At 42.2% G+C, this 26510-nt stretch overlaps 1 protein-coding gene across 26 annotated transcripts in view; it reads left to right on the forward strand.

Moving 5' to 3' along the window:
* Positions 1 to 26510, forward strand: part of ADGRL3 (adhesion G protein-coupled receptor L3) — a 495567-nt gene that overhangs the window by 196476 nt on the left and 272581 nt on the right. For all 26 annotated transcript variants that reach the window (XM_089489004.1, XM_089489005.1, XM_089489003.1 and 23 more), the window contains one exon: positions 21095 to 21204. In XM_089489004.1, the coding sequence (XP_089345130.1) occupies positions 21095 to 21204 (110 nt within the window). The remainder of the gene's footprint in view (positions 1 to 21094; positions 21205 to 26510) is intronic.

Genomic DNA, 26510 nt, shown 5'->3' on the forward strand with positions numbered 1-26510 from the left:
TTTCTAGAGAGAACATATTGATCAAAACTGCAAATAATCAAATCTGCAGAAGTAAAATCCACAGGTGTGGAGGGCCAATTATATTTCTTTTTTATATAAAAGCTGGACAGAGAAGAAAACTGATAAGAAGAAAGTAAACTCATATGAAATGTGATTCTAGAGGAGAATTCTCTGGATACTGTGGACTGCTAAAAAGACCAATATATGTGCCCTAATTAAATCAAACCTGAACTCTCCCTAGAAGCCAAGTTCACTTTTGAACATATGAGAAAACATGACTCAGTAGAAAAGAAAATAATGGCCTGTTACAGACTGCCAAAATAAAGCTGCTTCAGGTCTCTTTGGAGGTATGCTATTTAAATGATGCATGGGTCCTAAGAGTCCGGAGGTCGCGCCAAAGCCACACTCCATTCCTAAGCACTGGAGTGCAGCTTTGGTGCAGCTTCCGGATTCTTCGGATGCATGCATCATTTAAACAGCATACCTCCAAAGAGACCTGAAGTAGCTTTATTTTGGCAGTCTGTAACAGGCCAATGTTTGGTGAGGTAGAAGGCAGTAGGAAAAGAGGAAGACTGTATTTCAAGGAGGCCATGGCTGCCCTGAGTCTGCAAGACTGGAGAAAAGTGGCTTAGAGGCCTTTCATTCATAGGGCCACCATAGGTCAAAGTCTACTTGAGAGCAGCTGGCAACGACAAAAAAGCTTCCAATTTCCTCTTTGCATCCACTGCAAAGAAGAAAGTGTAGGGAGGGCATTAACACATTTTTCTTTAGGTATGTTGCCTTAATATAGAGTCCATCATCACGACAGATTGCTGCCACTGGGTTTATTGAAAGAGGAATTGGTCTCTTCTTCCTTGTAGACATTCATTGACACAGAAAAAATAAGTTTAAAAATTCCATGTGCATGTAAACTGGGGCAACATTGTGCAGACGTTTGTTCGAAGAACTAAAAGCCTCTGATATTTAAAAACAGACACTCCAAACAATCCTGGTATCATCTGAAGCAGATATCTAGCAGATGTCAAGAATAAAAAACATGTTTCTCATGATAGCTTCATTTTCTGTCTTGATTTCTTTGAGCTCCTTGCATTTCATTTGAATCAGATTAATAGATGCTGTCACAAAACGCAAACAAAATTGCAAAGAACATTGCTGCTTCTTTTTTCTTTTCTTTTCTTTTTTACATTCGAAAAGAATCAGGACTAGGGACAGCTGCTATATTCTAGGCCAAATAAACCATCTCACAAACAGCCCCTGATGAGTGATTGAGCTCTATGTAAATCACAGGATTATCTACTAAAATCCTGTGATTTCTTGGCATTAATTGCCAAGCAAACTCCTTTTAGTTTACTGAAATGCTGTAAAGCATCTGGAGATTAGAAAACAAATAACAAAGAGGATTGGTAATTCTATCCAAAACCTTTAACCCCTTAGACAGTAAAAAAAAAAAAATACAATTGCAGAAGTGTAGATCTTTTTTAAAAGAAAAAAGATAACAAAATTTTTGTGGGTAACAAATCTGTGGATGCTCAAGTCCCATTAAATATAATAGCATAGCAAAATGGTGTCCCTTATATAAAATGTAAAATCAAGGTTTGCTATTTGGAATTTATACTCTTTAAAAATACTTTCAAGCCTTGGGTGCTTGAATCCATGGATAAAAAAATCAATGATAAGGAGGGCTGATTATACATTCTTAGATGCTCTACTTAATAAAATGGGCCCTTGGTATCCATTGGCCCCAGGCCCCCCCCCCCCAACCCCTGTGGATACTAAAAATCAGTCAATCTTTAGTAAAGTGGGGAAATTTGGCTTGGCTTTGCAGGAAGGGAGTAACATCAGGATCGAAGCACCAATATATTGGTATCAACTGATGAAGACTCCAGGCATGATCAAAATAATTAACCTTTATTTGGGAAGGATATGGGAGAACACACAGATGAGATGGACTCACTCTAAAACCCAGCATACACAGCTAACTAAAATAGAAAAGTGAAAGAAGCAGTTTAGGATTTGATTGAGGGTTAATATCTACCTGTCCTGACAGAAAGCAGGAGTGAATCAGTACAAGAGTCTATGGGCAACACCAGGGCAGCAAAGAAGCCAGGTTTTCCTGGGCATATTTATATCTTTATACCTTTAAAACAGCCTCAGACCAAGGTGATTCCATGAGAAACAAAGACCACCTGATAGTCCTTTCGAAAGACCAAAAGGCTTGCTTTGATATCAAAAAAGATGAAAATATAATTTGATTGATAGTAGCTTCATTGAGTTTACAACACCCTGAAAAGATCTGGAGCACACCAAAACAAGCAAAAAGGAAGGAATGCATCAGCGGAGAAAAGAGAATTCTGGTCGCATTTGATCTAGTTGACAGAACTCATCTTTTGATATTCAACTTCTGTAAGAAATACAAAGTGTATGTGTATGTGGTGGAGGGTCCTGTCTCTCAAGCTCCTTCTTCCATTGTTGTAGCCTTCCATGTGTCTGGGGCCTACGTACTATATCCACAATGCTACCTTTTTCCAGTGTTTTGTAAGTCATTGCAGCCTCTGCAAACCATGCAGAGCAAGGTGATTTGAAAATATAGGCAAAAATCGGATCATGGGGATATCAGGGCACTTACATTAGACAGTCAGCATCCTGGTGAGAAATAGTCTAGAGCCAAGTGTAAAAGGAGCTGATCTACCAGTGCTTTGAATAATATGAAACAAGAGCAATACTTTTAAGGAAAAGGATATCCATGTATGTAGTCATGGAACATGGTTTAAAGAAAGGTCAACTGAGCTGTTGAGTTTAGGTTGGAGCCAGAATCACACTGCTATGATTGAATTAAACATGGAAAAGGAAAAGGAAACCTTATGATAGGCTCAAGTCAGCTTCACCTTATGTTGGATGTGGCTTTAAAACATAGAACAACAACATCATATCCTCCAAGTGCCACAGTTTGACAGGGACAGTCCCAATGAAACTTTAGTCTTCCTTCTTTTTTCAGCTCCTTTTGAAATGTTACAGTTTCTCTCTTCTCCTTCCACTTTCCTTCTTTGGTTCAGCTTACTTCAGTTGCTGCAAACTGAAGCTGAAGGGCAAAAGTAGTTTGCACTGAAATAACTGAAAGAAAGAAGCAGAATCTTGCCATCCTGGGTAGGCCCAGGCAAAAAGAAAGGCTGCAGCCTCTCCTAGCACGTTCACATTAAAAAATGTCCCATTTTTTAAAAATCTGTGAGCAAAAATGGCTTGTGTGTGGTGCAGCAGTGGGCCAAGTTACAGACAATAGTGTCACTGAGGGGGTACAGAGGATGCGGACTGCACTGGCTGACACCCAGAAGGGGGGGGGGTGATACCTGGTTGGGCCCCCTCCCTCTTTGGGTCAGTAGGGGTGCACACGCACCCTTCCAGGCTGCTCTGCCCAGGGTTCCCTCTCAGGGAGAAAGCCCAGGATGGAGGAGGAGGGCCATTGTGTTGCCACTGGCACCTCCCCAGTTGTCTTCTGAGTCCAGTGTGGCCTCCCCTCTGACTCGGAGGGCACGGGGGGAGGAAGGATGTCCTGCTCAGGGGCATGGGAGGAGGGAGGATACCCTGCAAGTCCTTGGAGGTTTCAGGGGCATCAGGGGAGGTAGGAGTGAGGCTGCCCTGCGAGTCCTCTATAGACTCGGAAGGCTTGGGTGTAGGCTGCCCTGCCCTCCCACACCACACCAGGTGACACCCAGGCTGGAAACACCACTGGTTACAGGGCGTCTTGCTGAGAGGTCATGAGGGACTTCCCACATATGCTAACCTTCTTCTCACATCCTTTTCTTCCTTCCCTTCTTATTACCATTCATTCCAACTCCCTCTTCCATTGATCACTGATTATCTCCTTACATCATTACCTAACTTTCCTTTCTTTTAATTGTTGTAACTTCATCACCATATTACCATTTCTTTAATTACTTACTTTTACCTTGTGAAGCTTATCTAGTCCCTTACTTTTTCTATTGAAACAAATTTAGATCCACCTTTACATTGACAACTTGCCGAACAAGATACCAAAGAGATTAAACAATCATATAACAAAGGAGGATAATTTTGAAAACTTTCTTGAAATGGAAGGAATAAGGCACAAACTTACATGTGTTTACCAAAGTGCAGAGAATGGAAAAATAGAGAGGTTTGTTAGAAAAATACAAACAGTGAAGGATTCTCTGTTACAGAATTCAGTTACAGGATTTGTTTTCCTCAAACCTTGGGGGGAGAAGCCATAATAACTGGAAATTATTTACTTAACAGATTCTGGCATGAGCCTATTCAAACCACACTTTATTTTATGTTATACCAGAAGAAGCCTTATTTAGGACACTTACGAACATTTGGAACCCAAGCATAGGTTTTCATTCCAAAAGCTCTTAGGAGAAAGGGACAAGAAAAAGCTAGAAAGCTAACTATGGTGGGTTCTGCACAGAGGCAAAAGCATGGTAATTTTTAGACAAAAATGAAGTAATTATCATTTCAAGGTCTGCTAATTTTGCTTTTAATCAGAATTGGGGTAAAATGCATGCAAACAAGTAGGTCTTCCTACCTTTGTATGAAGGGGAAACTAGCATACAAACCAGGTCTTTAACGCAGGCCACTGCTACTGCACAAGCACCTGCTCCAGCATTACTCTCATGTCAGCCTAGCAAACAAACCAGGCCTTCAATGCAGACCATTGCTACTGCACAAGCATTTGTTCCCACTTTACTCCCAAGCCAGCAAACAACTCAGGCTGAAGCAGTCAGGTATAAACGTCTTAACAGAAAACAGTGGGACTGAAGAAGGTATATACAGTCAGTCAGTCAGTCAGTCAGTCAGTCAGTCAGTCAACCTTTATTAGAAATACAACAACAACATACATTTACAATAAAACTTCAGGATCATTATTAAAATTTAAGCCATAATCTTGTTGCCTGCACCAGAAAATTGGCCATTAGCCTGGTAATATGTGCATTCCGATCTTCCAATAAATATTCCACTGATAACCCATCCAAACAGATATTCATTTCCAATAACCTTCTTAACAAATGGACAAAGCAATACAATATGATGGAGAACATCTGGAGCTTGATCACAGTGACATACACGATTCAAAAATGGGGTCTGCAGATATCTGCCCCTGGTCACATCTGAGGGGTGTACATTCAGTCTTGCAAACAAAAAGGCCTTCCTCAACACCAGCAGTGAAAGGGTTTGAAAATAGTCTGGTATCTTACCCTGCAAGGGGTAGATACCGAGCATCGCTGGAGAACACACTCTGGGAGGAGTGGGATATGTCAGTTGATATTCTCTCTCTGCAAGGCAGACCCTAATAGATTGAAGACACTCCTTTTCGGAAAGTAAAAGGAGGGAATCAACATTTAAACCTATAAAAATTACTTTACTTTCATAAAATTTAGCCCAACTAGCATAGTAAATGTCAGATAGTAGGAACCATAAAAGACTGGATCTATTAGGCCAGAAAAGTATCTTAAACCAAAACCAGGCTTCAGTTTCAAGAGCATTCAATCCCAGTTCCGCATAGAGAGTCAGATGGTGTACACATGACGGTACAGATAATAGTCTCCTGAAAAAATGTGTCTGCAAACATTCAATCTCCTTATTTAAAGGCTAGAATCCAGGTGAATATGCTGAAAAATAATTTGGCTTTGTAAATTTTTAAGGCTGCTAGAATATCCTGGTTGCCTTTTTTATAATAAAAAGATTGTATAGCCACCAACAATCTTTTCCCTGTTTGTATTACTTTATCTCTCTGTTTACTCCATTGCCTGTTAAAATGAAAAAGGACACCAAGGTAAACATACTTTTTGACCTGCTCAATTGTTTGATTACCAATCTTCCACGTTCTCGGTACAAATATCTTAGAAAATACCAATATTTTGGATTTCTCAAAGTTTACCAGTAGGTGAAATTTGTCACAATATTCAGAAAATCTTTTCAAGGCTCTTACCATCCCCACCTGAGATAGAGAGAGTAATAGAGTATCGTCAGCATACTTTCCCTTTTCTCTCTATTTTTTTTCTTTTTCATTCTAAATAAAAGATGGTAAGGCCTTTTTCTTATCCTTAGTCTCAGCCAAGTTATTTTTCTCCAAACAATTTGCCCCTAGTAAGGGGTGGAAATGTCAGATTTTGCTTGCTTGGAACAAGCATCTATGTGTTAGTCCTTTAGTCAAATCTGCCTTTGCACTGGAGCTGAACTAGTTGTGCTCTTGGAGTCCATTGAATGGCATTGAAGCTACTGTCTCCTGAAATAGCCACTACCTTCAGTCATTTGTTAATGCCCTGGCAGAACTTTATTTTGCCCTGAAGTGTTTTCTTAGCAAGAACTCTAGCAGCTCTAGAAAAAGGGGAAATAGCAGAGACAACTCTGAGCATAAACTCCGGCAATCACAACTGGGATCTGTTGATTCCCATGACAATTTGAGGTGAGTTGTAATAATGTGTGTGTGTGTGTGTGTGCGTGTGTATATTTTAACAGCTATTCGATTTGGTCTCAAAATAACAAGCTATAGAGCCCTTATGACCTTCATAAAATCTGTGTGAAATAGAGTATTTGATGTTAAAGGCCCAGACTTGGAAGGGCAAGAGAATCCTTCCCTTGAGGAGGATCAGGAACCTTCAGCTTCCATGGATCATATAGACTCGGTACATACCTTAGAAAATGTCTGGAGTGGTGACAGCCTTTTTCCCCCGAAGGGAAGCCACAGCCGCCAAACCATGCGGCTTCTCTCCAGCGGAAAATGAACCCGCAAAACGGGTTCTTTCTTTGGACCAAGTTACTGTATATGATCAAACTCCGGGATATACTTTTCCCCCAGATCAATATAACTCAGCATAGTGAAAAATCTGTTTTTAACAACAAGCACACTGTTAAAAAAAATTGACAATATGTCTACATTGCTGGGGACAGAATCTGACTACAAACTAATATACCTCGAACCTAAGATGAACAAAATGCAATACAAGTGGAGATTAAATTGAAATCTTTTGGAAGATGAGGAATTTGTGAAAAGTTTGAAACTTCAACTCAAAAGGTTTTTTCAAGAAAACAATAAAGCAGAAACAAAAAAAATGCGATATGGGACACTAGTAAAGCTTTTGTTCATGGTCTCATAATACAACGGGGCACTTACAAAAAAAAGTAAGAAATGAAATGCAGAAAAAGATTGAAGAAGAAATACAAGTAAAAGAAAAGGAACTAACGCTAGAGCCGGCTTCAAAAAGTTAAAAATTCAGTTGAAATCTCTTCAAAAACAATTAAAAATAGAAGTAGCTAGAGAAATCGGAAAGAACCTTAAAATAATTAAGCAAAGGAATTTCGATTACACCAATAAAAACAGAAAATGGCTGGCCCAAAAACTAAAACAAAACAGAAGAAGGAATTTAATTGAAAAAATATAAGTTAACAACGGAACCATCACAGCACAAGAAGTAATTAAAGAAAAATTTACACCAAATTCTACACCAAACTATATACAGAAGAAAAAGAAAGATCCACAAAAGAAAACATTGGTAAACAAAAATGGGGAGAAATACCGCAAGAACAATATAACAAACTGAATGCAGAATTTACAGAAGAAGAAATAATATCCTATTCCCCACCACCACTCCCTTCTCCTTTTGTGTCGTGTCTTCTTAGATTGTAAGCCTGAGGGCAAGGAACCATCTGACTAAAAGATTGTATGTACAGCGCTGTGTAAATTTACAGTGCTTTATAAATAAAGGTTAATAATAATAATAATAATAATAATAATAATAATAATAATAAATAAGGAAAGCTATTAGAAATCTTAAACCGAATAAATACCCAGGACGTAATGGCTTTACAGCTATGTAATATAAAAAAAACCCCTTAAAGATGTGTTAATTTCACCTTTAAAAATACGCTAAATGCAATCTCAGAAGAGGGAATTCCAAATTCATGGACAATAAATGATATAAAGTCCCCCCTAAAGAGGACAAAGACAAGCACTCATATTAAAAATTATAGACCAATTTTTTTAAACTTAATTTAGATTATAAAATATTTGCTTTCAACCTGGCTGAACTTCTAAAGCCTGTCTTAATTAAGCAATTGAGGAAGATCAAACAGGCTTTTTACCTGAAAGACATTTAAAGCAAAATTATAAGAGCTATGTTAAACCTTATTGAGTATTTTGAAAAAAATAATCAGAAAAAATTTGGAATGTTTTTCATAGACGCATATAAGGCATTTGATAACCTCAATTGGGAGTATATGTTGAATAATCTTGGAGTCGGCAACAGATATCTTAGCTGGATACAAAGCATTTACAGTACACAAACCGCAATGCTTCTTATTAATGGAGAAAGAACTGAACAGTTTAATATACAAAAAGGGACAAGGCAGGGTTGTCTCCTGTCTCCCTTATTATTTATAACTGTTTTGGAAGACCTCAACAATAGAATAAGGAAAAATACAGAAATCACGGGGGTAAAAATAAAGAAATTCGAATACAAACTCAAAGCCTATGCGGACGATCTTGCCCTTTTTCTAGAAGATCCTTCTGTTTTTATACATAAAGCCATTAACACAATTAATAACTTTGGTACTGCATCTGGATTTAAAATAAACACACAGAAATCAATGATAATAACTAAAAATGTATCCTCAGCTGAAGAAAAGGAAATACAAGATCGTATGAAATGTAAAAGAATAAAGAAGACTAAATATTTAGGAATATGTATTACTAATAGAAACACGGAACTCTTTGAGAACAACTATAAGAAAACTTGGAAAAAAATTAAACAGGGTCTTCTGAAATGGACTAAATTAAATCTATTTATGAAAGAATGGCAGCTGTTAAAATGTCGGTTCTGCCAAAACTCAATTATTTTTTCACCAACGTTCCAATTATTTCCAACTTAAAAATATTAGAAGAATGGAATAAAGAAATAAGGAAGTTTGTATGGGCTGGGGAAAAAACACGTGTAAAATGGAAGACTTTAATTGATACCCATGAAAACGGTGGCTGTGGTTTGCCTGACCTTCAACTTTATTACCAAGCTAACTGCTTAATCTGGGCAAAAGACTGGATAAATTTAAAAGACAATAAATTGCTCGCCTTGGAGGGATTTAATGTCTGCTTTGGATGGCATGCATTCCTTTGGTACAAAAAATATTAAATTAACAGGGATTTTGAACATCATTCCATTCGGAAAGCTATTCTGACAAATTGGTTAAAAGTAAAACATCTTTTCTACAGGAAAATTCGTGGTTGGGTCTCCCCGCATGAGGCGCTCTTCTCCAGATCGCAGATCTCTACATGGCTAAGATATGAGGATTTGTTAACAAAAAATAATGAGAACAAGCTAAGCCTGAAAGTGATAGAGGAAATAAAGCCTATGGAGAAACAGCGACATTGCTTCCTACACACAAATTTCAAATACAGTGGTGCCCCGGGTTACGAAATTAATTCGTTCCGCTGTCAATTTCGTAACCCGAAAGGCTTTCGCAAGCCGAATTCCCATAGGCGCTAATGGGGAAAAGCCGCGATTCCGTGTGAAATCGCGCCGAAAAGCACCAAAAGTTTTTTCGTAACCCGAAAAAACTTTCGTAACCCGGAACAATGTTTTCCAATGGGATTTTTTCGTATCCCGAAAATTTCGTAACCTGGGTATTTCGTATCCCGAGGTACCACTGTAGATTCAAATTGGATGTTGAAACAGAAGGTCTCAAATGGAAAAAAATGAACTGGACGAAATACTGCTAAAAGACAAGCAAAAATTAACATCTAAACTATATAAAATTTTGTTACAAAGAAAGGTTGAAAAAGACGTGGTAAAAGACTCTATGGCCTGTTACAGACTGCCAAAATAAAGCTGCTCCGGGTCTCTTTGGAGGTATGCTGTTTAAATGTTGCATGCATCTTAAGAATCCGGAAGCTGCACCAAAGCTGCACTCCAGTGCTTAGGAATGGAGTGTGGTTTTGGCGCAACCTCCGGACTCTTAGGACCCATGCATCATTTAAATAGCATACCTCCAAAGAGACCCGAAGCAGCTTTATTTTGGCAGTCTGTAACGGGCCTATGATTCAATGGGCCAGAGGTATCGGCAGAACAATCGATTTGGAAAGCTGGCAAAATGCCAGGAAAAAAACACTGAAATTTACACATTGCCAGAGTCTTCATGAAAATTATAAGAAAATGGAATTTAGGTGGCACCTTACCCCGACTAAGATTGCGAGAATTCATAAAGGAACGAACATCTGTTGGAAATGCCAGGAAGCAAAAGGAACATGGTTCCACGTTTGGTGGGAATCTCCCAAGATAAAGCAATTTTGGAACCAAATCCGCTTGGCAATAACTGAAATTATTGGAATGAAATTTGAAAAACCTCCGGAGACTTATCTCTTAAACATGATGAATAAACTTCCAAAGAAAATAGAGAATCAACATTGGCATAAAATTCTTTATATGATTACTGCTGCAAGGCTACTCCTGGCGCAATATTGGAAACTAAATACGCTTCTAAATCTAGATGAGTGGTTACTAAAATTGTATGATTTGATGCAAATGGATCGCCTGACAAACATTATCCACGGAAAGGGGGAAGAAGAAACTGAAAAGGAATGGGAGAGGGTAGAAATATATTGTGGTAAACGATGGAAATAATATATATTTGAATACAGTTAAGAATTTTAAAAGCAAATCTGGTTTTGCAATAAGAATAATGGGGTCAAGTAAATTATTAGAGCAGTATTGATATACTGAAGTTATTAAAGATATAGTAGATTTATAGGGAAATTATGTAATGCAACAAGAATAAGCACACAAGATGAATGTTATACGAAGGAAGTAACTATTTCTTTTAAATATTGAATATAAGAATAGCAACTGAAGAAAGGTTTGGAAAATACAGATTATCGTAATTAGTTTAAGCTGTTGGGATACACTGTTAAAATTTATATAACCATGTAAATGCAGATGTTTAACTGTCATATAGCGTATGTTATGTTGACATCTACTATTGTTCTTTTCTTTTTTAAATTGCAATAAAATTATTTTTTTTAAAAGCGAGTTCTTTTAAAGCCTTGCTGCACTTAATCAAAATGGCTGCCACAACTTCAGTTCCAGCTTTGCCTCTTCTTTTAAAAAGGCAAGCACAATATAAATAAATATTAAAGTCTTTAAGACAAAGTAAAGGAAGGTGGAGTAAAGAAAAAAAACATAGCCTACTCGGAGCCAAGGCAGGAAAAACACTGAGGGATGGTGGGGGTTGCTCTGGTGGCAACTCCTTCAAGTCTGTTCTCCTGCCTATTTGGAGCAAGGAGATGGACTCAACCCATGATATAGGATGTTTCCACCTCCATTGCTGGAAAAAAATAATATAGATATGAAATAGATTTAGAGATATAAGAGGTTCATGAAACAAATATGGTAATGGCTGCAAAGGAAAAGGTACGAATTATAGTAGCGGAGTGAAAGCATAGAGATGGTAATAAGAGAGTCAATGGTGCAGTACAGACTGCCAAAAAGCAGCATACCAGCACCAGTGTTAGGGTTAGGGAGCGCACACCATGTACACACTCCCTAACTCTAATACGTACCGGCAGCGGCATAATGGAGGCACCCTGTGTACATGGGCACCACCATTATGACGTCATGGCCGCACCACATCCAAATGGTGCGTCGTGGGCGTGGCGTCTTTGCGCCGCCCCAGGCCACTTAGGGTGGTCCGGGCACAGCTCGCGAAGGAGCTCTGAAATGGAGCTCCTTCTGTGCGTGCGCCACGTTCCCGCAGCCACCAAATGGCTGCGGGAACGACACCAGGGAGAAAGGGGCCAAGTGGCCCCTTTCTTACCTGGCTCTGGCTCCTGGGGTGTCCAGGGACATGAAACCCCAAGGACACCCCTTTTCCAGGCCACGAGGAAGTTGCATTTTGCTGCTTTTTCTGTGGCCTGGAGAAACGCTCGATTGGGGCTTCTGGGCTGCCGGTATAGCTGCCCTGGCACCAATCCTCTGGCCCCAAGGGGCGGTCTGTATCGCACCTCTATAACCAAAAAGAAATAAAACAAGTAGGTAGTGAGGAAGTTGAAATGTATGGTTTTTGAACTTATATATGTGGAAATTGGGGGGGGGGGGGGTAGTAGTACAAAGATTAAAAGAAGAAAGGGGAGTAGGTGGATGTGATGAAGGCAAAGTAAGTAAAACAGGGTTAGAATATGTGAAAGAGAATATGAGAGTATAGGAGAAGGTAGAGGAGGAGACTAAGTAAGATAGACAGAAAAGAAGAAAGAAGGGTATGGGGGGAGATGATGAAAAGGGAATAGAAGAAGTTGGAAAGAAGAGGAAGGATAAGGGAAGGAGGAAATAAGGAGATAGGAAACAAGAAAGATATAAGATTGAAATTAAGCAGGTGATAGGAAAGTAGGGAACAAAAAGGGACTGAGGGATTAAGAAGATATAAGGATATAAGAAAGTGAGTAGGAATTGAATATGATAGCTATTATAGGTTATATTAGGTGGATTTTTTAATGTTTGATGATATGATATGTTTGATGTTTGTTGGATGTTTTTATTGCTCAAAATTAATAAAATTTAATTCAAGCTAAAAAACAAAATAAATACTATCCTGTTAAAGTTTTAAGATAAGGGATTTCTGAAGGAGAATTGTAATGTTTGTATTTCAGTAGACACAAAGGCTCAAGATCTAATCAAAGATGAAATTGTAAATACCTTCATTATTTGTTGCACTTACAGATCTTTCTGAATATAAAATAACAACAACAACAACAATAATAAAGTGTGTGTGTGTGTGTGTGTGTGTATACACACACACACACACTGCCTTTCCAAAAGATCAAGGTAGTTTACAAAATTACAAAAGCAAATCCATAAAATACAGTAAAATATAATACAGTAATGTATATAAATAAAAATGTAAATGTTTGTTCAAAATCTTAAATCTCCAAAAGTTTTCCACCGGTTGCTTTGAAATTTAGACACAAAGTTCCATTTGAATACACACATGTTTTTATAGGTCACCGTCCTCCTGAGTTTGTCGGTCTCTTTGGGACACTGAGAGGCCAGCAAATGGGCCTTGGAGGATAGGAGCCAGCAGCAAGAGCTTCTCACATGGACAATTATATGTTGCGTGTTCTAGAGTCGGCAAACCAGACAATCTCTATATCTACACAGACAATGGAATAACAAAAAATATTGTATACCCACAAGCATTGTGAAATTAAATATTTCTCTTTTTCTTTTCCATTTAACCAGACTGGGCCACAGCAATGCGTTTCCAGGTACAGCTAGTACAATAATAAAAACCAATACAAACATAAAATACAATACAATTCAAATGCAATGCAATACAATACAAATAATTCCCTCCCTCTTTTACATTATAACAAAATATCTAAATATAACAATGATAAAATATAAAATAAATCATTAAAACCATTCGTTAAACAATCAAAAGAGAAGGAAGCAGAGATGTTAGATATCAGATTCCTTATATTTAAAAGATGAGTGGCTATTAATTAATGTCTTGTTGATTCTAAAGCCATCATCATCATGGTGGGTGGGGCGAGGCAGTCCTCCTCCACCTGAGTCTTCCATTGCCTTTTGAGGCACTGGGGTGATGGAGTAACTGCCTGAATTGTGCAGTGTCTGTATAGGAAGGTCCTGCCACAAGCTTAATGCGTTGTTTTATTGACAGGTTTTAATTATATCTCCTCTTTCTAAAACTTTCAGATAGAATTGCCTTTCATTACGAAATTGAAGAATAGTTCAGTTCTTATCACTATCATATAAATCTTCTTCTCATTAAAATGACCAGCCAGCTATGTTGACAGCTGACTGTTTTTACATACCTCTTGAGAAACGTCCTCACAGCTCCACTTCTACTATTCTTGCATTCTGATTTTCAAGCCAAATTCCACACATTCAAATGTGTATATATTATATAAAGTATGTTCCCTCCCCTGCATGATCTTGGCACTGTATACATTTTCTGATTTAAGGCTGATATGTGGCATAAACCAATATATATTAAACCCAATGTGGCTAATTAATTTGAAACCCATTTGTGGCAGAAAAAGGCAAAGTAGAAATGTACAGACACTCAGTAATGTCCATCCATTTTGACTGATGCCCACAGAAGTTGTGTAACTCTTTCACATATTCCAAAAGTGTAATTATTCAGGTTACTATTAAACTAATGTTCCCATGTTACATCTATATCAGTGGTTCTCAACCATCCTAATGCTGTGACCCTTTAACATGAGTTCCTCATGTTGTGGTGACCCACAACCATAAAAGGAATGGTGTCTCGGTTCCTAAGACCAATGTAAATATGTGTTTTCTGATGGTTCATTCAACCCCCAAAGGGGGTAGCCACCCACAGGTTGAGAACCACTGATCTATATGCTTCTTCTAACAATTAAGCATAATGATTTGCAACTAGGGTTGCATCTGCACCAGAGAAATAATCCAATTTGACACCTCATTAACTGTTCTGGCTCAGTGCTAGATATGCTCTTTTAGTTATATGGTCTTTGCTACTACTTATATGGCAATGTATGTGACCCATTTTCATTTTATTTTTACAGTTGTACATGACCACTGAGGAAGACACATATGTCGAAACGCGTTTGGTCAACATTTATTATTTTGTAATGGGCATACTGTATTATCCCTTTTAATTTGTTAGTCATTCTGCACTCTCTAACCTGTTGTATACCCTTTAATCTCATTCTGTGAGGCACAAATGAACTGATATTTCATGTACTGTATATGTACTGTATATGTTCCCATGGGATTTGCAGTTTTCTGGCCCAGTACTGATTGTTCATTTTACGTTTATGTCTGTAGGGCGTGGCCCACAGGCTTGAATTACCTTTTATAGATCGCATGCTTTGTATTTTAACATTTTTTTAAATACATTCATTGCATTTGAGTGCAACACACTGTTTAAATAAAATTGCCGAGTGTCCATCTCCCCTAAACTTTTTGCTCATTCACCTGCTTGTGTTTGTTTAGGGATTCACCTCCCAGCTTTTTTCCCATCCTCAATGTGACATCCCTTCAAATATTTAAACAGGACTATCATATCACCTCTTAACCTTCTCTTCTCCAGGCTAAACATATCCAGCTCCCTAAGTTTTTCCTCATAAGTCATGGTTTCCAGGCCCTTCACCATTTTGGTGGCCATCCTAGGGACACATTCCAGCTTGTCAACATCCTTTTTTAATTGCGGTGCCCAGAACTGGACACAGTATTCCAGATGAGGCCTGACCAAAGCAGAATAGAGTGGCACTATTACTTCCCTTGATCTAGACACTATACTTCTATTGATGCAACCTAAAATAGCATTGGCCTTTTTAGCTGCCACATCACACTGTTGATTCATGTTCAACTTGGGGTCTACTAGGACTCCTAGATCCCTTTCACATGTAGTCTTGTTAAGCCAGGTGCCCCCCCCATCCTACATCTATGCATTTCATTTTTTCCTACCTAAGTGCAGTATTTTACATTTCTCCCAAGTTCATTTTGTTAGTTTTGGCCCAGCTTTCTAATTCATTAAGGTGATTTTGAATTTGGTCCTGTACTCTGGGGTATTAGATATTCCTCCTAATTTGGTGCCATCTTCAAATTTGATAAGCATGCCCTCTATGCCTTCATCCAAGTCATTGACAAAGATGTTGAATAGCACTGGGCCCAGGACAGAACTCTGTGGCACTCACTTGTCACTTCTCTCCAGGATGAAGAAGAACCTTTGGGTACAGTCAGTAAACCAATTACAAATTCACATAACAATTGTATTGTCTAGCCCATTTTTTACTAGCTTGTTTGCAAGAATACCATGGGGGACCTTGTCAAAGGCCTTACTGAAATCAAGATATGTTATATCTACAGCATTCACTTTTTCTACCAAGCTGGTAATTTTATCAAAAAAAGGAGATCAGATTAGATGGCATGGCTGATCTCCTTGTTGGCTTTTTGTGGTTATGGTGTTGCTTTCTAAGTGTTCACAGACTCTCTGTTTAATGATCTGCTCTAGAAGCTTTCCTGGAAATGATGTCAGATTAACGGGATGATAATTGTTGGGAGCCTCCCCCCCCTTTTTTTTTTTTTTTTTGAAGATGGGAACAACATTTGCCCTATCCTATTCTGTCCTCTGTTCCATTTTCCTCAGGTTGAGCACCCTTTGCCTTTTCTGAAAACACTGAGGCAAAGATGGTGTTGAGTAATTCTGCCTTTTCTCTGTCCTCTGTTAGCATTTTCCCATCTTCTCCACACAGTGGCCTTACCATTTCCTTCTTCCATTTGCTGCAGACATACCCTAAAAAGCCCTTTTTGTTGTTCTTAACCTCTCTAACAAGTCTGAGCTCATTCTGTGCTTTTGCTTTTCTGAATTTACCCCTACACATGCTTGCTATTTGTTTGAATTTCTCCTTGGTGATTCCCCTCCCCCATTTTCTATTTCTTGAACATGCCCTGTTTAAAACTTAGCTCTATTGAAAGTACCGTAATAAAGCTGCTTCGAGTCACAGTGGAGGTATGGTGTTTCAATGATGCATGCGTCCTAAGAGTCCAGAAGTCGCACCAAAGCCACACTCCAGCCCTAAGGACTGGAGCGTGGCTTTGGTGTGGCTTCTGGACTCTTAGGATGCATGCATCATTGAAACACCATACCTCCACTGTGACTCGAAGCAGCTTTATTTTGGCTGTCTGTAACAGGCTTTAGTCATCCATCTCAGTTTTTTGAGGCACCTCCCATTTTTCCTCCTCATTGGAACAGTTTGAAATTGTGCCATCAGTATCTCCCTTTTGAGAAACTCCCATCCATCCTGAACTCCCTTCTCTTTTAGTATTCCTGACCATAGAATTACCCCCAGTATTTCTCTAAGTTTATTGAAATCAGCTCTCCTAAAGTCTAGAATGCGTGTTTGACTATGCCTGGCTTCTCCTTTCCACTGTATAACAAACTCCAGGAGAACATGATCATTTCCACCTAAGCATCCCACCACTTGCACCCCATTAACCAGGTCATCCCCGTTGGTTAGGATCAGATCTAAAATGGCTGATCCCCTTGTTGCCTTTCCCACCTTTTGGACAATGAAACTGTCTTCTAGGTAAGTGAGGAATTTACTAGACCTTGAGATTTTGGCTGAGTTTGACTTGCAGCAAATATCAAGATAGTTTAAATTACCCATCACTACTACATCTCTCCTATCTGAGAGACTGGTCATCTGTTTTAGAAAGGCATCATTCAATTCCTCCATCTGACTTGGGGGTCTGTAGTGGGCTCCCACAATAACATCCTTGTTATTTCCCTCCCCTTTCATTTTTATCCAGATGCTCTCTACCTGGCTTCCAGGATTTAAGTGCTGTGAAATATATTTATTAATGACTTGGATGACAGTATTGGGGGCATAGTTATCAAATTTGTAGATGACACCAAATTGGGAGGAGTAGCTAATACCCCAGAGGACAGGATCAAAATTCAAAATGACCTGAATAGACTAGAAAGCTGGGCCACAGCTAACAAAATGAAATCCAACACGGAGAAATGTAAGGCAGAAAAATGAAATATATAGGATGGGGGACATCTGGCTGAATGAGACTACATGTGAAAGGGATCTGGGAGTCCAAGTAGACCACAAGTTGAACATGAGTCAACAGTGCGATGCACCAGCTAAAAAGGCCAATGTAATTTTAGGTTGTATCAATAGAAGTATAGTGTCTAGATGAAGGGTAATAGTGGCCTTATCCGGACTGGCACTTTGCCACCAGCCAGGATGCATGCTAGGGTTATCTTGGGGCGTTCTTTACAGACACCTCGCAACCCTAACACGTAGCTGCGGCGGCATAATGGTGGTGCCCTGTATACACTATGACTTCACGGCTGCACCACATCCAAATAATGTGGCACGGGCATGACGTGTTCGCGCCGCGTCAGGCTGCTTGTGGAGGCCTAACAGAAGCGCCAGAAGGAGCTCCGAAACAGAGCTCCTTCCTGGAGGGCGCCTCATTCCCGTAGCAACCAGATTGCCGCATGAAGCCCCAAGGACACCCCTTCTCCCTGGTTCCAAAAAGCGCTGGATTGGGGCCTTTGGACTGCCGCTGTGGCTGCCCTGGCCCCAGTAGGTGGCGCAAAGGGGCAGCTGCAGGCTGTATCCCACCCTCACCATTCTATTCTGTTTTGGTCAGGTCCCACCTTTTATCAGGGCCGGCTCTAGGTATTTGGCCACCCTAGGTGAGAAATATTTTAGCATCCCCTGTCGCCCCTCATAATTATTTTCACTCCTTGATTTCCACTGTTTCGTTTGTTAAAGCTAAACATGACATAAAACTTAGGTTCCAATCGTTTTTCATAGTACTGAGAATTAGTCAAAAAGCCAATTAGATTTTTACAGGTTAAATACTAATTTATTGCTGTGATAATTGGAATGGAGACTAATGCACACATATTCCTTTTGCAAGCTGGAAGCATTATTCATTTTAATGATGTGGAAAAATCTGGATCCTACCCCCATGAATTTATGGGATAGTAGTGGTCCTTCTATGACCCCTAAAAACTAAAAATCTTCACCCAAGGGGCAGAAAAGGGTGTCACAAGAAAGAGAAGAAAACCAGTAGGGTCACCAGGTGCAAGGACCAGGGCTGCTGCCACACTGCAGAATTAATGCAGTTTGACACCACTTTAGCTGCCCATGGCTCCTATGGTGACCGGCTGTCCTAACCGCAAAGAAGGACAAGGCACCGCAAAATGTAGGACTTTCAAGTAAAATGGAGGACATGACCAAGTCCTCCGAGGCCTAGCAATGGCTGTTCCCTGCTTTGGTACTCTCAGAGTCCTCTGCACTGTCCCTGACAACTGTCTCTGCTGCTCTTCCTTGGCATCCTTGATAAGGGAAAGAGTTTCAAATCGATTCTGTTGCTGCAAGCTCCCAAAATGAATCCTGGTTTCCCTACTTCTGTGTGTCACATTCGTCCAGCTGTCTACCTGCTATGTATGTGAAGTGACCTCTTGTGTAGAAACTTCCTATGTGTGTGTTCCCAATCCAGGACCATCCATTCTGTTCTTTCCAGGATAACTCTTGCTCCCTAATATGCTGAAGTGTCTTTACCTGCGCCTCCAGCTCCTGGACCTTTTTTTCCTACAGGGCTATCAACTTGCACTTAGTGCAGGTGAATTTACCTGCCTCCATAGGCAAGAAGATAAACATCCCACAACAGGTGACTGCAGCAGCTCCCTCACAGTCCATACTGATATGCCTAAAGTAGTCAGAGAAACATGACTCTGGGCTTCCCCCTCCAAAAGACCCCCATTAAACACTCTCAAAAAGACTCCTGTTTGCCTGGCCTGTTCACTAAGAGCTGTCAGCGAACTGAAGAGATTGGAGCCGTAGCTATATAGAGAGCTATTGATTGCTAGCTCCTTCCCCAAGCAATTCTCTGACTCATTTGCTCTAAGCAAAAGCCCCCACTTAACACCTTAAAGAAAAACAGTTAAAAACTAACAGAGAACCCCCAAACACAGCTCCCAGATCACCTTGTGCTCTATGTTGTGAGTTACTTGACTTCACTGGTTTTTCTCTCTCTCCTCCTTTGCAGGAAATGGGGTCTAAAGCATCTAAAATCAGCTAAAAACAACTAGGCTCCTAGGTTAATAATAATAATAATAATACCTCCACCCCAATGCCTCACAAAAGCCCAACCACTCAGGAACAAAAACACTCCAAGTTTGAAAAGAAGTCACTCAATGAAAATGGCTTAATAATAAATAATAAATATTTATTTATATCCCGCCTCTTCCGATTGAGGATTGAGGCGCGTAACAACAAAGTAAATACAATATACAACAATAAAAACAACAAGCCCCACAAAACCCTGACCCAACCCTCGCTCCCAACTATAAAATTAAACAGTAAAAAAAAGGTTTAAAAAGTACATAACAATACATCAAAGTTAAAAACAAATCACAAATAAGAAAAATAATAAAAGGGGGATTCAATTGGTTCTGGACATTATCAATCGGGGAAGGCCTGCCGGAAGAGAAAGGTTTTTGTCGCCTTTTAAAAAGCCTCAAGTGAGGATAATTGGCGAATCTCTTCCGGCAGGTCATTCCAGGTTTTTGGAACGGTGACATTGCAGGCTTCTTGGCTACTGGTTGTTTTCTCTCTCTCCACCTGTGCAGGAAAAAAAAAAGTATTATGCTGTCAAGCAGAAACATTCTTGATATTGTGGTTTCTTAGCCATTTCCCAGTGGACCTGTCTGAAATTTGACTAGTTTATGGTTCTCAGTATAGAGCTATCCCATTGCATAGCTAAGAAAGTATCAAAAATCTTTATTTCATTAATTTTTTACAGTGCTTTATTTTAGTAGAACGTAGTTCATCCTGGTCATCTTAGGCAATATTATGCCTGAATAATTTGGGGTGGATGATGTGGCAATACATGATGTATATTACATGCTGTTAAGACACACCGCAAATTTTAAAATATTTGGAAACCAAGTGAAAATCAGAATGCTTCCTACAAATAATTTTGAATTATTTGCTTGTCAGAATCCAGAGTCCATAATCTCTTATGTCTGAGCTCTCTCTTTCTCTGTCTTTTGCTCTGTGTATACTGAGGTTAATATCAACTAGACAGATTGAATAGATTCAGTAGAATTTGCTTACATGTTGATTCACCGATTCAATGGAGTCAGCCCTCCATTGTTTGCAGGTTTAACATTTGTGGATATGATTATTTGTGAGTTTGCCCATGCTCTACTCACCTACCGCATAGCTCAGAAGGCTGTGCACATGCTCCTGACCGGGGGGGGGGGGGGGGAGCCCATGATTGGATTGGAAGGGTGTACATCTTCTCTTCCTCCTTTGTCCTGGGCTTTTCCCTGTATTTGCATTTTTTTTTCACTTTTGTGAGGGTCTTGCCCCTAACCCCTGCAAATGTCAAGGGCATACTGTACTCTAGTAGGGACTAATTACCAGGATTCAGGCCATCATTTACTTTGAATGTTCATTTGAAAGCTTGGATTCCTAATTTAAATATTGCCTGCAATGATGTTTGAGTTTTTACTTTGCTTATTTTTGCTGGTTTTTCAGGTGCAGCAACCGGACACAGTGTGCTGTGGTAGCAGGCCCAGATGTGTTTCCTGACCCTTGTCCAGGGACATACAAGTACCTAGAAGTGCAATACGAATGTGTCCCTTACAGTATGTATACTGTATCTGTTGTGCAATTAATAAGTATTATGAGGTGCATGAATGTTGATATAGCTTGTTAGTTGCACATTTCAAAAAATACTGTGTAATCACATTTGTTATCTTGAAACAATTTGAGGAATGGTGTGATATTCCAGCTAAAAGAATGATTGTAGTTTAGAAAATGCTAAATTTGTTTTTTGCTTCTACTATAAACTTACCAGTTGGCATGAAGTTGAACTGTCCCTCCCCATGCAGCCTTGCAATCTGCAAAACCGTGATTATAGCGGGATTATTGTAACTGAAACAATGCCAGTTCTTGTGTGAAAAGGTATAAAACCACCACTTAGATGCTTTTTACTGGATGTATTCCCACAACTGCCTGCCCTTAGCCATCAACCAAGAAAGCGAAACAGAACCTCTGGGCTCTGCATCTGTGTTTGTCAACATTGCAGCTTTGGAGGAGTGGGGAAATGACAAGAGAAGGTGGTTGCCTTCATTCTTCCTTTGTAGTTTTCTAGAAACACATAATTCATCAACATGGGACATGGGATTAGAGAAACATGGTCTGACTCAGCAACGTTTTTCTTGTATGACACATTTTGTATGAACTCTTAAAAAGTACTGTATTAATGCTAAGCATTCTTATAATTGCAAACTCGTGTTAGCAAACATTGATGGTATTTATTAGTGACATTTCAAAATTATGTTTAAGTATTCTTGAGTCCTCTCTTGCAATTTTCAATCAGAAAGAGAAAGTGTATGATGAGATATCATGGTATGATGTTTGCTTCTTAATTACACATTTCTAAACCAATGACATTTCTTCAAGCCCCCTTAAGCATTAACATTCAGCTTGAAAATGTACTGGTAATGTTACATATTAGTTGTTCTCCATAACAGAAGAATGTCAGGTTGCAGAAAATAAGCTTGTCACTTTGTTTGATTTGCATAAAGTAGGCAAAGCATTTTACCACAACAAAAACAATAAAACTGAAGTTAGTGACAGCCTAGCTCCAGGACTAGCTGTAGTTTTAGGACTCTCTCTGCTGCTCGGAAACCTCTAGAATCACTGGGCAAAGTACACTTTGCAACATATAGAAACTTTTTGGCGGTAACCCCGCCCCCCTCCTATAAAGCCCCGGTTCCCGCTCTTTTCCCCAGTTCCTTTTTTCCACCGCGTTTGGCTGCTGTTTGGAACCTCGCTGTTTTTGCTCGTTTTGGATCACTGGTTTTTTCGGACTTCGGACTGTTTTTGGATTTGGCTTCTCTATTTCCCCGGCTATTTGACCACTGGACTGTTCGACTTTGATTTGGATCTCCCTCGTTTTCGGCATTTGGCAAGTATGTCTCGGCCGTTCAAGAAGTGTGAGGTCTGTGGGGGCAAAGTCCCGGTCCAAGACCCACACTCATCCTGCCTCCTGTGTCTGGGAAGAGACCATGATGCGAAGGCTTGCCCATTATGTAAATCCATGTCCTCCCAGGCCAGGAAAAATAGGGAGTCGCGACTGACATCCGCGATTGCCCAAGGGAAGATCCGGGAGGTGGACCCGCGTCCTTCTTCAGCACCTTCTGCCTCGGTTGCGTTGCTTCCCATCTCCTCGTGCGACAGCCCGGCCAGCGCTCCGCCTACATTGGCCACTCCAGGCCAGGGCTCTAGGGAGCCCAGTTTGATCTCTGATGTGGCCCGTGGTTCTGCCCAACCCAGTGCCTCCTCCAAGCCCGCCAAAAACCCCCGGGGATCGGGGTCTGCGGTGCCTGTCCCTGCCTCACCAGCCCGTGGGGACCATGCCTCTGGAGCGCCTACTTTGAAGCGAGGACCTTCAGATCATAAGGCGTCCACAGTGGCTTCGACTTCATCTTCGAGCCCGAAGAAGTCCAAGGACGCATCCAGGCATTCTAAGGCTCATTCCAAGTCTTCTAAGCCGGAGGGCTCTGAGGCTGCTAAATCGGGAGCTGACACCACCAAGAGGGACAAGTCGAAGTCGGGATCTAGGGTCTCGGAGCTCCCTATTCCCTTCTTCCCACCCGACGCCCCGCGGGAGCCGAGGTCTACCAAGAAGAGACCCTCCTCCGCTTCGACCTCGGACGTCGTGACATCCAAGAAGGCCAGGTCGACTCCACCTGCCAAGGCTGTCCCTCAGCGTGACCAGTCCAGGTCCCGGTCTCCATCACCAAGGGCCACATCTGACGGAGGCAGGCGCCGTCACTCTTTTCAAGGCGTGGAAAGGCGTCGCCATTCATCTCGGGACGACCGCCCCAGCGTTTCGGCCGCAGAGGGCATGCCTTCTGCCCCTTGCCTTTCGGAGTCAACGACTCAGGCCTCGCACCCGAGGGAGGTAGACGCTCGAATGCAGCGGAGGAGATCGCCCACCCCCCTGCCATGTTCACCGGTCCGTGACCTCAACGACGATTCCTACTTCTACGATTCCGAGACCGACCGGTACTATATGGCGGTACCGAGAGATGTAGCCATGCTCAAGTTCCCCTCCACACGGGACCGGCACCGAGAGGATAGGCGTCAAGACGTAGCCATCTCTTCTAAGTCAACTCAGGCTCCATCTACCCACCGCCCGGCTGAACGCCCTGTGCCCAGAGTCACAGTTGACCTGCTGGCTTCCGACTCCGAACCGGACCCCCTCCCCGAGTCTGATCGTTCCTCCGACGAAGGGGACCTTCCGCAGGATTCCCCACAGGGGCTTCATCATCCGGAACCGACCTCACCGACCGACGACGTGAGGTCATTTAGTGAGCACGTCATAAAGATGTCCCGTGCCCTTGATATAGAGTTGGCCTACCCTGATGAGACCGCCAAGGACCCGGTGGAAAGACGTGTTCATGGTCGCGTTCCGACGCCTCCCGCCATACCACTCCTGCCTTCGTTAGAGACCCTAGTCAAGCGCTCCTGGGATGCCCCCTCTTCCCTTCTGGGTCCGCCCCGAAAAATAGAGTCCCTTTACAGGCTGGCTTCTCCGGTCGCCCCCTGGTTGGCCTCTCACCCTCGCCAGAACTCTGCAATTGTTGAGGGAGCCCAGCAGACTGCCATCCAGCGTCAGGCCTCTTCACCCCTTGATAAAGAGGCCAAGAAAATCGACGCCTTGGCCAAGAAATCCTACTCGGCGGCCGCTTTGGTGGTCAAGGCCACTAACTATGCTGCCTGTATGGGCGCATATATTCAGACCCTTATGGAGGGCATTTCCCCGGTTATCCCGGATGTCCCGGATGAAGTACAGCGCACTCTGACTGAGATTAGGGACGAGACCCACTCCATTGGCAGCTGGTTAATTACTGCCTCAAGGAACATCGTGGAGTGCTCCGGTAGAGCAATGGCAGCTTCGATCGCTTTGCGACGTCACGCATGGCTCCGTGCCTCTGATTTGAACCCCAACGTTCGGGCCACCATTGAGGATATGCTGATTGACGACTCTGGGCTGTTCCATGCGGAGACGGATGACAAACTGAACAGAAAGTTCAGAATGAAAGCGGCCGCGAGAAAGCATGGCATGTCGGCCCCGGCACCCTCTCCGTTCCGCAGACGCTCGCGCCCGTGGCAACACCACTGAGGTCAGTCCCAGAGGTCCTTCTACCAGGACCGTCAATTCAACCAACAGGGCCAGCGTCAGAGGGATCCTTCCCAGTCTTCTTCCTCATCTGGCCGCCGCAACCAGCCTGCCCGGTACCGTAAGAGCCGCCGGCAGGACTTCGATCAGGCCAAGAAGAGGGCATGAAGATCCCTAGCGCACTTCGTCCATCCCACTCCGTTCTTTTTAGACATTCTGAGGCCCTATCTCACCATCTGGGCCTCCATTACTTCCGACTCCTGGGTCTTAAACATCGTCCGCAGGGGCTATACCCTCGAGTTCGAAGAGCTCCCGCCCACCGGAGCTTTTATTTCCACAGTCCCCTCGGACACCCTTCTCGACGAAGTGCGCTCTCTGCTCCAAAAAGGGGCAATTTCACCGGTCCCACCCGAACTGTTGTCTAGATCCTTCTTCTCAAGGTACTTCACGGTACCGAAGTCGGATGGTGGGATTAGACCTATCTTGGACTTAAGACATCTTAATCTTTTTCTTAAGTACCGACGTTTTTGAATGGTAACTTTGGCTTTTGTCTTACCATTGCTTCACCAGGACCTCTGGTTTGCCACAGTCGACCTCAAGGACGCTTATTTCCACATAGGGATTCGAGACTCCCACAGGAGATTCCTCGCCTTCGCCATCGGCTCCGACGCCTATTACTACAACGTCCTGCCGTTTGGTTTGGCCACCGCTCCAAGGGTGTTCACGAAGTGCATGGCACCGGTTGTGGCATTCCTTCACCGCAAGGGCATCAGAGTCTTCCCGTACCTGGACGATTGGCTGCTGGCAGCCCCCTCCCGAGAAGAGCTTCAGGATGCCGTCCACTTCACTCTGCTCCTCCTCTCAGATCTGGGACTGGTGGTCAACCTACAGAAATCTTCCCTGACACCATCCAAGCAGGTCCGCTTCATCAGCGCCATTCTAGACTCGGAAGAATGCACCGCGTTTCTGCCTCAAGACCGATTCTTGACCTTGTCAGCTGCGGTGAACGCCGTACGGCTCCACAGGAGAGTGAGGGCGAGAGACGTCCAAGTGGCCTTAGGGCACATGGCATCCACAACTTTCGTGACTTCTTGGGCGAGACTACGACTGAGGCCACTTCAGGCCTGGTTCCTGTCAGTCTTCAACCCCATGTCGGACTCTCCAAACAAATGGCTTACCGTACCGAGACCCGTCGCCGCCTCTCTTCTGTGGTGGTTAGACTCCCACAACGTCTGCGTCGGCATGCCCTTCGCCGAGCCCCAACCACAGCTGACCCTAACGACGGATGGAGGGCTGGGGCACCCATCTTCTGGACCTGTCTGTAAGGGAGAGGTGGTCCCGACAAGAGTGTCTTCTCCACATCAACGCACTGGAGATGTTGGCGGTGGAGAAGGCGCTGAGAGCCTTCGAATCCAGCGTCACGGACAAGGTGGTCCTTCTCAGAACGGACAACACCACCGTGATGTACTATCTAAACAAACAAGGAGGCACCAAGTCGAGGACGCTCCTGGAGATCACACTGAGAATCTGGGACTGGTGCATCCAGAGGCACATCCTACTACAGGCGATTCATCTCCCGGGGGACGACAACACGCTAGCGGACCAGCTCAGCAGGGCCTCCTCAACCTGCCATGAGTGGAGGTTGCACCCGGAGACAGTCAGTGACTTATTCCGTCGGTGGGGAGCTCCTCGGATCGACCTGTTCGCGACGGCCTCCAACAGTCATTGCCCCCAGTTCTGCTCTCGAAGGCACCACGA

This window comes from Sceloporus occidentalis, unplaced genomic scaffold, assembly GCF_023333645.1.
Source record: "Sceloporus occidentalis isolate IW3139 unplaced genomic scaffold, rSceOcc1.0.p SCAF_1, whole genome shotgun sequence".
Taxonomy (NCBI): domain Eukaryota; kingdom Metazoa; phylum Chordata; class Lepidosauria; order Squamata; family Phrynosomatidae; genus Sceloporus; species Sceloporus occidentalis.